General features: G+C 57.3%; 1 protein-coding gene across 1 annotated transcript; it reads right to left on the bottom strand.

Annotated features, from left to right (window-relative positions):
- Positions 1-1,881: 1,881 nt before the first annotated feature.
- On the bottom strand, positions 1,882-8,197 carry LOC143828343 (kelch-like protein 35). Its single transcript, XM_077318708.1, has 4 exons — positions 8,119-8,197; positions 6,673-6,751; positions 3,553-3,780; positions 1,882-3,470 (listed from the first exon to the last, which is right to left on the bottom strand). Exons 1-4 carry the CDS (start codon positions 8,195-8,197, stop codon positions 1,988-1,990), a joined length of 1,869 nt encoding a protein of 622 aa, XP_077174823.1. The 3' UTR covers positions 1,882-1,987.
- Between the last annotated feature and the right edge of the window lie 3,570 nt (positions 8,198-11,767).

Here is an 11,767-nt window from a genome sequence, read left to right as displayed (position 1 = left end):
CGTCCGCCTCCCTCCGCCCCCTTCCCTCCCTCCTGCTCCCTGCCTGCCTCCTGTTGCCATAGCAACCTACCTCTTTCCTGCATCCTCCCGCCATCCATCGCTCGGCCACAGGTGCCCCCTCCCTGGCTCCTCAGTTCGCCCCCCTCCACCACCTGCACTCCCCCTGAACTCTCTTCTCCCACAAAGCCCCCCCCCCCCACGCAGCCCCATTGGCCTCTCCTTGCTGAGGCTGCCCTTTCCAAACCTTCTTTGCTTGGTCCCTCCGCCCTCCTCCCCACCCTCTTCTGAGAGCTGACCTCCCCAATGAAAGCCACACCCTACCTGCTCAGGTACTTTTCCCATCATCTGCCTTAGGCTCTGGGTTGCTCGATCTCCTGGGATTCCCCCTCAACCCCCCACCCCCACCCCGGAATCCCTCCTGCACAGTGTTGGGGCTCCCTGCCCACCAAAGCCCTGCCCTTCCAGCTCTTCTGGCAACACCCCATGGCCAACTTCTTTTAATGCCCTTCCTCCCCCTCCCATGGCATTGCCCCCCCCCCCAGTTCTGGAGCCTCCCCTTCCACTGATTCTCCCCCCCCCCCAATGCTTCACTCCCGGCTTCTGCCCCGCCTCTCCCAGATTGGCAGCACCCACTCCTCTCCCCTTCCCTCTCCTGCAGGTCGGGGTCAAATCCTGCACAGCCCTCTGACCTGCTACTTAACCAGAGGGGATGAATCAAGCGATCTTCTCCCTGCCACCCGGCCACCTCTCCTCTCCGATTCCCCAAATGGTCCTATGGGCCCTCTGAGCATGTGCAACGCGCCTTCCCAGGAGTCATGTTCCCTTTCTAAGGGGTCAACAGTTCAGCAGAGACCCTAGCTTCTAGAGGCAGGGCTGACCCACAGTGACCCCTTCCTTTCTCTTCTGGACTCTAGAGTACTCTCTGAACGTTCAGAAAAATAGCATTTGATTGGTTTCTTGCATGACACTCTCAGCCGGCCTCTTTCCTGGCTTCAAAATGGGGGGGGGGGTTTAGCAAATCAGGGCAGGAGCATTTCTCACCCCTCCCCTCCATAACTTTGTAGAGTCATCCTCTTCTGCTTCTCAGTTTCTCTCCCCCCCCCCCCAGTAGGCAGAGAGCTGGCCCTGGTCTGTATGTGGCCCTGTGTTTCGGCTTCTCTCATTTGCACAGTGGCCGGCCAGTTCATGACCTGGTGCCCTTTGGCCAAGACAGATGCCTGGTGCAGCCCATGGCAGTAGACACCCCAGCCTCCCGTGTCAAGGGAGTTAACTCTGAGCTTGGGCGTGGTCCTCTGGGGCTGGGTGGGTGGCAATAATTAGTGGCCAAGAACGGAGCAACAGTACCTCCCTCCCCCCATGCACCTCAAATATCACAGGAAACAGGTCCAGAAAACTGTGCAGGGAGAAGAGGATATTTGGATTTGTTCCCCCCTTCCCCAAAATAACCCTTGCTTGCTCACCGGCTTTTTTCTTTCATCCTCTTTTTCTTTCATTCTTTTGCAGTGATCAGAACCGAACACACTTCCTCCCTCCTCACCTCTCAAACACAACAGTTAGTCAGTTAGACCGTTAGGACCCTCTCTCTCTCCTCTCTTCTTTACTCAGTTAAGCAGCCAGTATGGCACTCCTCCTTAGCATATTTAAACTCTGCCCACAAAGTCCGAGATTAGGTCCCTTGTCCCCAGTCACGTATACCATTCCCCCTGCCCCCCAAACCTGCCCAGGCTTGTCTGACGGTCTGCACCAGGAGGGGTTACCCAGAGAGCCTCTGCCCGACTGACCACCCAGTGACTCAGACCCCGGGTCCAATGCTGTACAAGGCAGATTCCCCCCTCCCCCCCCCCATGGGAAGGAGGCAGCTGTGAGGGACAGAAGCCAGGGACGTTTAATGAGTTCAAGCGGAGTCCAGGTGAAGTGCCCCCTTCCCTTGGGACGGTGTCTTGCAGCCCCTGAAGCTGGACAGATGGCCAGGGACCCCCTGGGCCGGTTACCCTCCCTCCTTCCCTGCAGACTCCTTGGCCTCTGTGAGCCCAACAGCCACCCGGCTGACGGCGGACTCTTGCAAAAGCACCTTCACTCTGGGCTCCGGGACCTTCAGCGTCACGCACTTCAGCACCCTGCGCACGATCTTGCCGCAGCCCGTGAGGTTCTGTGGGTACTGAGTCCAGGCCGCCTCTCCGGGCTCCCAGTGGTAAATCGCATCGTGCGTCCTGGATTGGCACACGCCGCCCATCACGTACACTTTCCCCTGGCAGAGAGCAGCACCGGCAAAGGCCAGGGGCAAGGGCAGGGGAGGGACGGGGAACTCTGGGCTCACCACCCCGTCCTCCTGCATGAAGAAGCACCTCGGGGTGCAGGGGAGGAGCTGGGAGAACCTCCGGCTGGGATACGGGGGCGAGGCCTGCCTGGAGAAGAACCCGCCGATGATGCAGATCCCAGCCTCCGTGGTGAGCGCCGCCGCGCCGTACAGGCCGAACCCCAGGGGCATCTCTGCCCAGCTGTCCGAGCGGACGTCGTAGACGAGGATGCCCTGGTAGACCACCTCGTCCGAGTCTGCGTCCCCGCCGATCAGGTACAGCTTGCTCCGGAAGGAGGCGGAAGCCGAGAAGCGCAGGATGATGGGCAGGCTGGCCACGGGCGACCACGTCTGCCCCGCCGTGTCGAAGCTCTCTGCGGAGACCAGAGGGCCCGACTCGTTCCAGCCGCTCAGAGCAAAGAGGTTCTGCTGGCAGGTCAGGAGCATGTGGACGGAGCGAGGGGTGGACATGGCGGGCAGCTGGGTCCAGGCGTCGGCGAGGGAGTCGTACTCGTGCAGGGCCTGGGAGTAGGAGCCGTCCGACAGCTTCCCCCCCGAAAGGTAGAGCTTGTGTCCCAGGGTGGTGCAGCCAGGGAGGGCCAGCAGCTCCAGCGGGGGCAGCGCCGTCCGTGACCCCGTGGCCGGATCCACGCACTCCATGTAGCAGTCCATGTCGCTGTTTCCCGAAACGATGTCCCTCAAGCGCGGCACTTTGATGCACACGATCTCTTCCCGGAACATGCCCTGCCGCAGCCCCTGAGTCGCCCGCAGCCGCCCTGCCCCGTCGAGGCCCTCCCACCGCAGTTCCACCCGGGGGTCAAGGGTCACGGCATCCGCCTGGACTTCGGCTGCCTCCGCGGCCGTCAGGAGCGGGAAGCGCAAAAGCCGCAGCAGCCCCCGGAGGGCGCTGGAGCGCTCGGCGGGATTGGCCGTCACCCAGCGCCGCACGGCCCGGTAGACGTCCATTTCGGAGGGCACGGCCAGGTGACTGGAGGCCAGGATGCCGCTCAGGGCCCCCAGGTCGAGGTGTGGGAAGTCCTCGTGCTCCGAGAGGGACGCGAAGTGGAGCCCCACGTAGGGCAGCGTGGCGCTCAGGAGCACGGTGTCGTTGTGGTCATGAGCCAGCCTGTACAGGCGAAGGCAGTTCTCCACTGACAGCCTCCGCTTTAAGTATCTGCCAACGGAGAAGGCAATGGGAGAAAAGGGGACGACCGGGCAGAGGCGGACAGGAAGGCGAGGCCGGCTGCCCGCTGTACCTGTTGAGGTGCTCCAGGGCGGGCAGGACTTGGAGGCGGCTGGCGGCCACAAAGAGGTCCTCGGCCGTCTCTGGGGTGGGCTCCAGCTCCCCCGTGTAGAGGTAGGCCAGCAGGCTCTGCAGGGGGACGGGGTCCATGTCCTTCAGCTGAACCTCCCCGTCCTGGGACTCCTTGAAGCCGCGGGTGAACACCGCCTGGAAATAGGGGCTGACGGAGGCCAGCAGTGCCCTGTGGGAGAAGCCAAGCCGGTTGTCAAGACACGGAGGTGCTGGGGAACTGACCACTGCCTCAGCAAGCATGTCCCCAATAGTGCTGTCTCCTTGTTGGGCCCGGCCCCAGGGAAGGGAAGGGTGACTGGCTTCAACCAGAGCCAGTGCCTTTTCGGACCTGGCTCCAGTTGCCAGCCGAGATCTGGGCCCTGTCAGAGCTGACGAAGAACTGAAGGGCCTGCAAGATGGTTCTCTTCCTCCCGCCAGGGATGTGGCCGAGGCCAAAACAGGGACCCCAGGTCATCAGCAGCCCCCCGCCCTGCCCCATCCGCCCCATCCATCGGAAATCTGGTTACAAAATTGATGCCAGAATCATTCTGATTCAAGTGGGCAGAACCAGAGCACTCGAGATGGTTTCAGGGATTTTTATTATTTAGTGTTTCTGAATGTTTTATACATAGAATCATAGTTAGAAGGGACCTCCTGGTTCATCTAGTCCAACCCCCAGCACTATGCAGGACACTCACAACCCTCTCGCTCACCCACTGTCACCTGCCACCCCCTTGAGCCTTCACATACTTTGTATATGTTTTGTTTATTGATGATATGCTAGGGAGTGGCAGCCAATAAATGTAAATAATAATAACAATAACAACAAATAATAATAATATCTCAGTTTTCACTACCTGAAGGAATCTCAAAGCAGCTTACAATTATCTTCCCTTCCTGCCCCACAGCCAACACCCTGTGAAATAGGTGAGACTGAGAGAGCTCTGAGAGAACTGCAACTGGCCCAAGGTCAAACCAGCTCTCCAGATAGAGGCTGCCACTCTTCAACCATGACACCAAACGGATTCTGCTAGAATCATAGAACCACAGAATTGGGAAGGGCCATCCAGGTCATCTAGTCTAAAGGCCGGATCCAGCCACTGCCTTGAGGGAGAGCTCCCCACCTCCTGAGGCAGCCCATTCTGCAGCTGAACTTCTCCATCTAGTCCCACCCCCTGATCAGTGCAGGATCAGCCTCAAGCATCCAGGAGAAGGATCTGTCCAGTCACTGCTTGAAGACCCCCAAGTGAGAGGGATCTCCCCACCGCCTTAGGCAGCCCCTTCCACTGCTGAACTAGACTCCTAGAATCTTAGAGAGGGAAGGGGCCATGCAGGCCATCTAGTCCCACCCCCTGCTCAGGGTAGGATCAGCCTCCAGCATCCAGGAGAAGGATCTGTCCAGCCGCTGCTTGAAGAGGGCCAGTGAGGGGGAGCTCCCCACCTCCTTAGGCAGTCCCTTCCCCTGCTGAACTAGACTCCTAGAATCCCAGAGTGGGAAGGGCCATGAAGGTCGTCTAGTCCCACCCCCTGCTCAGGGCAGGATCAGCCTCCAGCATCCAGGAGAAGGATCTGTCCAGCCGCTGCTTGAAGAGGGCCAGTGAGGGGGAGCTCCCCACCTCCTTAGGCAGTCCCTTCCACTGCTGAACTAGACTCCTAGAATCCCAGAGTGGGAAGGGCCATGAAGGTCATCTAGTCCCACCCCCTGCTCAGGGCAGGATCAGCCTCCAGCATCCAGGAGAAGGATCTGTCCAGCCGCTGCTTGAAGAGGGCCAGTGAGGGGGAGCTCCCCACCTCCTTAGGCAGTCCCTTCCCCTGCTGAACTAGACTCCTAGAATCCCAGAGTGGGAAGGGCCATGAAGGTCATCTAGTCCCACCCCCTGCTCAGTGCAGGATCAGCCTCCAGCATCCAGGAGAAGGATCTGTCCAGCTGCTGCTTGAAGACGGCCAGTGAGGGGGAGCTCCCCATCTCCTTAGGCAGTCCCTTCCACTGCTGAACTAGACTCCTAGAATCCCAGAGTGGGAAGGGGCCATGCAGGCCATCCAGTCCCTCCCCCTGCTCAGGGCAGGGTCAGCCTCCAGCATCCAGGAGAAGGATCTGTCCAGCCGCTGATGGAAGAGGGCCAGTGAGGGGGAGCTCCCCACCTCCTTAGGCAGCCCCTTCCACTGCTGAACTAGACTCCTAGAATCCCAGAGTGGGAAGGGCCATGAAGGTCATCTAGTCCCACCCCCTGCTCAGGGCAGGATCAGCCTCCAGCATCCAGGAGAAGGATCTGTCCAGCCGCTGATGGAAGAGGGCCAGTGAGGGGGAGCTCCCACCTCCTTAGGCAGCCCCTTCCACTGCTGAACTAGACTCCTAGAATCCTACAGTGGGAAGGGGCCATGCAGGCCATCTAGTCCCACCCCCTGCTCAGTGCAGGATCAGCCTCCAGCATCCAGGGGAAGGACCTGTCTAGCCGCTGCTTGAAGACGGCCAGTGAGGGGGAGCTCCCCACCTCCTTAGGCAACCCCTTCCACTGCTGAACTAGACTCCTAGACTCCTAGAGTGGGAAGGGGCCATGCAGGCCATCCAGTCCCTCCCCCTGCTCAGGGCAGGGTCAGCCTCCAGCATCCAGAAGGATCTGTCCAGCTGCTGCTTGAAGACGGCCAGTGAGGGGGAGCTCCCCATCTCCTTAGGCAGCCTATGCTAGAGAACCTCTGCCTGAAATACTGAAGGGTTAATTATTCAAGAGGTATAACCTCAATTCTTGGTATTTTGTGGCTGGCCCCACCTCCCAAAGGAGCCATTTTGTGACCAACATCGTCTCTGTGGCAACAATTTTGCAAATGTGGCCGCTGACCTTTGTCACAATCTCAAAGGTGCCTGCAGGCCCCCAAAGGCTGGGGACCCTGCTCTATGGTGTTCCACAGAATTCAGCCCTCCCCAGAGCCTCCCCTCTTCAGGCACTGTGCTCCAATCTCCTGGGTTCCCCAGGTTTCAGTTGGCACCCCAGTTCCTCTCCACAGAAGCCACCTCTCCTCTTGGCTTCCTTGGCTCAGAAGTCGGTTTCTGGCTCCCTACGTGGCCGTGGGGATGGAGACTCACCGGTTGCAGGAGAAACGCTTCCCTCCGGCCACCAAGGTAGCGTTGCAGAGCTCCTGAGCATGCCGCAGCTGCTTCAGGCCTGGAAGGGAAGGAGGGGTGTGGCTCAGGGGCCGGGACTGTGTTTAAGAGTCTGTTTCCTCTGCCCCCCACCCAGCCTCACAGCCCTTAGACGCTGGACCCTCTTCTAAACGCTCCTTGGAGAAGGAAGATCTCGGGCATGTCACAAAGAGCACGGAAGATCAAGGGCTTCTGCAGGCAGCTCTTTTTGCCTCTGCTGTGGGGATGTGCGCCTCGGCGATCACAAAGCCCGAGGTGGAACGCAGGGGACCAGCCCCATGGCGTCTCGGGCTTCAGTGATTGCTGAGGTGGCCAAGCCGAGCCAAGGTGTACATCCCTGCTCTGCTGCCCCTCCTGTACAGAGCTCAAAGTAATTCATAGAATCATAGAGTTGGGACCTCCAAGGTCATCTAGTCCAACCCCTGCACGATGCAGGACACTCACAACCCTCTTGCTCATCCCCTGTCACCTGCCACCCCCTTCAGCCTTCACAGAATCAACCTCTCTGTCAAATGGCTCTCCAGCCTCTGTTTGGAAATTTCCAAAGATGGAAAACCCACCACCTCCCGAGGAAGCCTGTTCCACTGAGGAACCGCTCTGACTGTCAGGAACTTCTTCCAGAAGTACCACAACAGAGAGTGGGGTCCAGGGGTCAGAGTCAAACCAGGTCTGAATCCCCACGTTGCTAAAGAGATCTGTTGGGTGGTCTCGGGCCTGTCTTCTCAGCATAACCTACCTCACAGGGTGGTTGTTCTGATGATAAACTGGAGAATGGGTAGCCCCACTGTCCCAGGCCTGGAAGGGACCAAGCTGGGTTTGATCCTGGGACTCCCCAGCCTACCCTGCCCTAGATGGCCCAGCTGATCTCATCCAGTCAGATTTTGGAAGCTAAGCAGGGCTGGCCTGGTCAGTCCTCAGACCGGCGTCCAGCGTCACTAAGCAGAGGCAGCCGAGGACCAGCTGGGAAAACCCTAGTGTGACCACAAGTTAGCCGTCCTGTGGCAGCACTTTCCACCCCCCCTCTGCCGGACACTCCTGTCCTAGCAAACCCCCCCCCCCGGTCTCCTCATTCCCCGTGGTAAGAAACGGGGCCGCATCTGCCAGATACGTAGGCCTCTGCGGTCTGCAGGAGGCCTTCACAGCTGGAAGGGGCCGGAAGGGCCAGGACGGTGGAACGGCTGGAGGCCGTTGGAAGGGGCCATCGGAATGGCAGCTGGCCACTCCAGGGCCTCCCTCCCACTGGTCAATCCGAGGGGGTGATTTGGCCCCCCCCCCACACGCCAGAAGGGGCTTCCAGGATGATGCCCGGCTGAGGGCAACAGAAGCAGCTCCGAAGGACGTCCTGGAACGGTCCCATCCAGCCGGCCTCTCCTCCCATCACAGACTTACCCTGGCTGAAACAGGCCTGGAAAGACTCCGGCTCTTCCTTGTTCCTCCCCCCAATTTCTGAGCAGGCCGGTGGGTCCATGGGGCCGAGGAGCTGCCTGCCGCAGAGGACTTCCCTCCAGCCCCCAGGGAACTCAGGCCCACCAGATGCCCGTCTTCTCAAGGCTTCCAGGGAGCTTGCAGGGCCCCCACAATGGTTGCCGTGGCGCCGTGGCCTGTCTTTGGAGTCTTGGGCAGCAGCATTGCCCGTCAACAACCCAAGGGATTCCCTGCTGCAGGAAGGGGCGGCGGCTAATTTGGTTGAAATTGACAACAAAAGAAGGGAGTGCCACAAGGGGGGGCGGTCCTCTCTCATATCCTATTCAACATTTTCATGCGCCCTCTTGCACAACTGGTACGGAAATTTGGGCTGGGCTGTCATCAGTATGCAGATGACACCCAGCTCTTCCTCCTGATGGATGGCCGCCCTGACTCTCCCCCAGAGGCATTAGCCAGCTGCCTGGAAGCAGTGATGAGATGGCTCAAGCAGAGTCGCCTGAAGCTCAATCCTTCAAAGACGGAGGTCCTGTGGCTGGGTAGGAAGGGCCCATGTGAGGAAGCACGCCTGCCCACCCTGGATGGTGTAGAGATTACTACGGCTCACTCTGCCAGGAACCTGGGTGTGATCCTGGATGCTTCCCTCACAATGGAGGCCCAGGTCACGAAGGTAGCACAGCTGGCATTCTTCCATCTCCGCCAAGCCAAGCTACTTGCACCCTACCTGGCCCCAGAACACCTAGCCACAGTGATCCACGCGACGGTCACCTCCAGGCTGGATTTCTGTAACTCACTCTACACAGGCCTCCCCTTAACCTTGACCCGGAAACTACAGCTGGTCCAAAACGCAGCAGCCAGGATTCTCACAGCGACACCGTGGAGATCCCACATCCGGCCCATCCTTCATCAATTGCAATGGTTGCCAGTTGAATTCCGGATCAGGTTAAAGACTATCTGACTATCAATAGGGAAACAATATCCCTTCCAGGTACTGGCTGGTACTTCCTTTTTATTCCCTTCTCCCAAACAACTGTCTTTTGTCCAGTACAACTTGTCTAGCAGCATCTGGACAAACTGGAGCGTGTCCTGAGGAGGGCAACAAGGATGGTGAGGGGTTTGGAGACCAAGACGTATGAAGAAAGGTTGGGGGAGCTCGGTAATTTAGCTTGGACAGGAGGCGACTGAGAGGGGATCTGATAACCATCTTCAAGTATTTAAAAGCGTGCCATATGGAGGATGGAGCAGAATTGTTCTCTCTTGCCTGGGAGGGACAGACCAGAATGAATGGGATGAAATTAATTCAAAAGAAATTCAATCTAAACATCCGGAAGAAGTTCCTGACAGTCAAAGCGATTTCTCAGTGGAACAGGCTTCCTCGGGAGGTGGTGGCCGGGACTGTGTTTAAGAGTCTGTTTCCTCTGCCCCCCACCCAGCCTCACGGCCCTAGACGCTGGACCCTCTGCTAAACGCTCCTTGGAGAAGGAAGATCTCGGGCATGTCACAAAGAGCACGGAAGATCAAGGGCTTCTGCAGGCAGCTCTTTTTGCCTCTGCTGTGGGGATGTGCGCCTCGGCGATCACAAAGCCCGAGGCGGCACGTAGGCGGACATTTTTAAGCAGAGGCTGGATGGCCATCTGACGAAGAGGCTGATTCTGTGAAGGCTCAAGGGGGTGGCAGGTGACAGTGGATGAGTGATAAGGATTTGAGTGTCCAGCACAGTTGAGGGGGTTGGGCTAGATGACCCAGGAGGTCCCTTCCAACTCTATGATTCTATGATACTGTGATTCTATGATTCTATCTCCAGCCCCATAATGTCTCCCATTGTACTCCTAATTAACCCATGCAGGGCCATAAGCCTCACCTAGCCAAGGAATTGTTCCGCCTGATGAACTTACTCCATACATCCCACTCTGGTGACCTCATCTGCCAGCCACCCTATATCAGATGCATCCCTAACTCACAAGCAATTAGACCATACCTCACTGTGGGCAGTCACTGGGGCTGGCCTGGGGAACTTCAAACATTTTATCAACCCTTGCACACCCTGCGTGTGTGTGGACCCCTCCACACCCGGCACCCTTCCCACCCCTGATGCTGTCAATCCCGTGTCTTTGCTGCTTGGACCCAAGACAGGTTTCCCTGTAGAACTTAAATGTATATGTGTTCTTTTGCCTTTGTGTGTTTTGAATGCACCACAATATTTTCCTCAAATAAATCCACTTGAGTGTAAGCTCAATTGTCGTCTTTATTTAAGAAGGGTTTCTCCCAGGGAACAGACCCTGTACAAATGGGCAGAAAAGACCTTGCGTTACCCAGCCTCTTGCTGTATTCATAACTCCCCACAATTCCCTTTGGGGGACCCAATTTGGGTAACAAGACAGCTTCAAGAGGGGCTGGAGAAACATCAGAGGTCATCAGTGGCTCTGAGCCACAGGGTACAGATGGAACTCTCTGTGTGGGGCAGTGAGGCTCTGTCTTGGGGGTCAGAGGTGGGAGGGTTTCTGGAGCTGTGGCCCTGCTGGTGGGTCTCCTGAGGGCCCCTGGGATTTTGCCACTAAGGGACAGGCTGGATGGGCTAGTGGCCTGATCTAACATGGCTTTTCTGGTGTTCTTAAGGGAGGCCCCTGAGTTTCTAATATTTTGTTCAGGTTCTTACTGATGGCTGCCTCCTTTCTGTCCTAGTAGACAGAAAGCTGCTGGGGTAAGCTGCACCTGTTGGATTTCTGTTTTTTTGTTTTTTAACCTTGCTGTGGAGGTTGGTGCGGTTTGCAAAAATATCGAGATTCAGGTGCAGCACCGAATGTGCTTCCTGTTTGCTGCGCATTGTGGGAATGCCACTAAAACCGGATTCCCGTCCCTTGGGAGTGAATTGCAGTTCCCTAAAGTGGAAGCTCAAAAGTCCCAAATGATGAAGTCTGAGATCTGACCGATGTTGTCTCTGCCCACCTTCCCCCTCCTCCCCTCCCCTCCCCCATTGTGTTTTATAAATATTTTGATCACAATTGCGTTACAATGTGATTTTGAAGTAGCACAAGCACAGCACAACCTCCCTCCTCTTCCCCTCCAGCAGGATTGAAGGTTCAACAGAGCTCTGGGTCAATTTCATGCAGGGAGACCGGGAACCTTGTCGATTTCAACCAAAAAAAGCTGTCTTTTGCATTACAATGCAGTAGCATCATGCTATAACTGGGTCTTTTTTTAAAATTACACTATATGGTGGGGGAGGCAATCGAAGGCACAGAATAATTGACTGAAGGGGCACACTTAAAAGAAAGCTGCACACAAGCACCATTTCCCCCCAAGCTACCTGTTAATTGGCATTGCTCCGGAGGCAGCTTATTTGGGGTGGGGGGGAGTAAGCCCCACAGCAGATGGAAGTGGGGACATTTGGACACCTTTCCCATGGGAGGCAGTGAAGGAAGGGGGGAGGATCTTTAAACATCTAGGTGGGGCTTTGTGCCCCTTAACACAGGGGTAGTCAACCTGTGGTCCTCCAGATGTCCATGGACTACAATTCCCATGAGCCCCTGCCAGCAAACGCTGGCAGCCACCCTGAAGACAGAGCTGGGGGGGGATTTAAGTCACACCCTCATCAAGGAAGTGGGTCTGTGGGGAG

This window comes from Paroedura picta, unplaced genomic scaffold, assembly GCF_049243985.1.
Source record: "Paroedura picta isolate Pp20150507F unplaced genomic scaffold, Ppicta_v3.0 Ppicta_v3_sca21, whole genome shotgun sequence".
NCBI lineage: Eukaryota > Metazoa > Chordata > Lepidosauria > Squamata > Gekkonidae > Paroedura > Paroedura picta.
This window is presented reverse-complemented; position numbering and strand designations above follow the sequence as displayed.

What these genes read in the sequence shown, in the direction of transcription:
- LOC143828343 (XM_077318708.1), bottom strand. Translation starts at nt 8,197, where the DNA reads ATGGACCCACCGGCCTGCTCAGAAATTGGGGGGAGGAACAAGGAAGAG. An exon ending in CCAGGCCTGTTTCAGCCAGG is followed by an intron (nt 6,752 to 8,118) that starts GTAAGTCTGTGA and finishes CTTCCCTTCCAG; the next exon opens with GCCTGAAGCAGCTGCGGCAT. An exon ending in GCCCTGGAGCACCTCAACAG is followed by an intron (nt 3,471 to 3,552) that starts GTACAGCGGGCA and finishes CTCCGTTGGCAG; the next exon opens with ATACTTAAAGCGGAGGCTGT.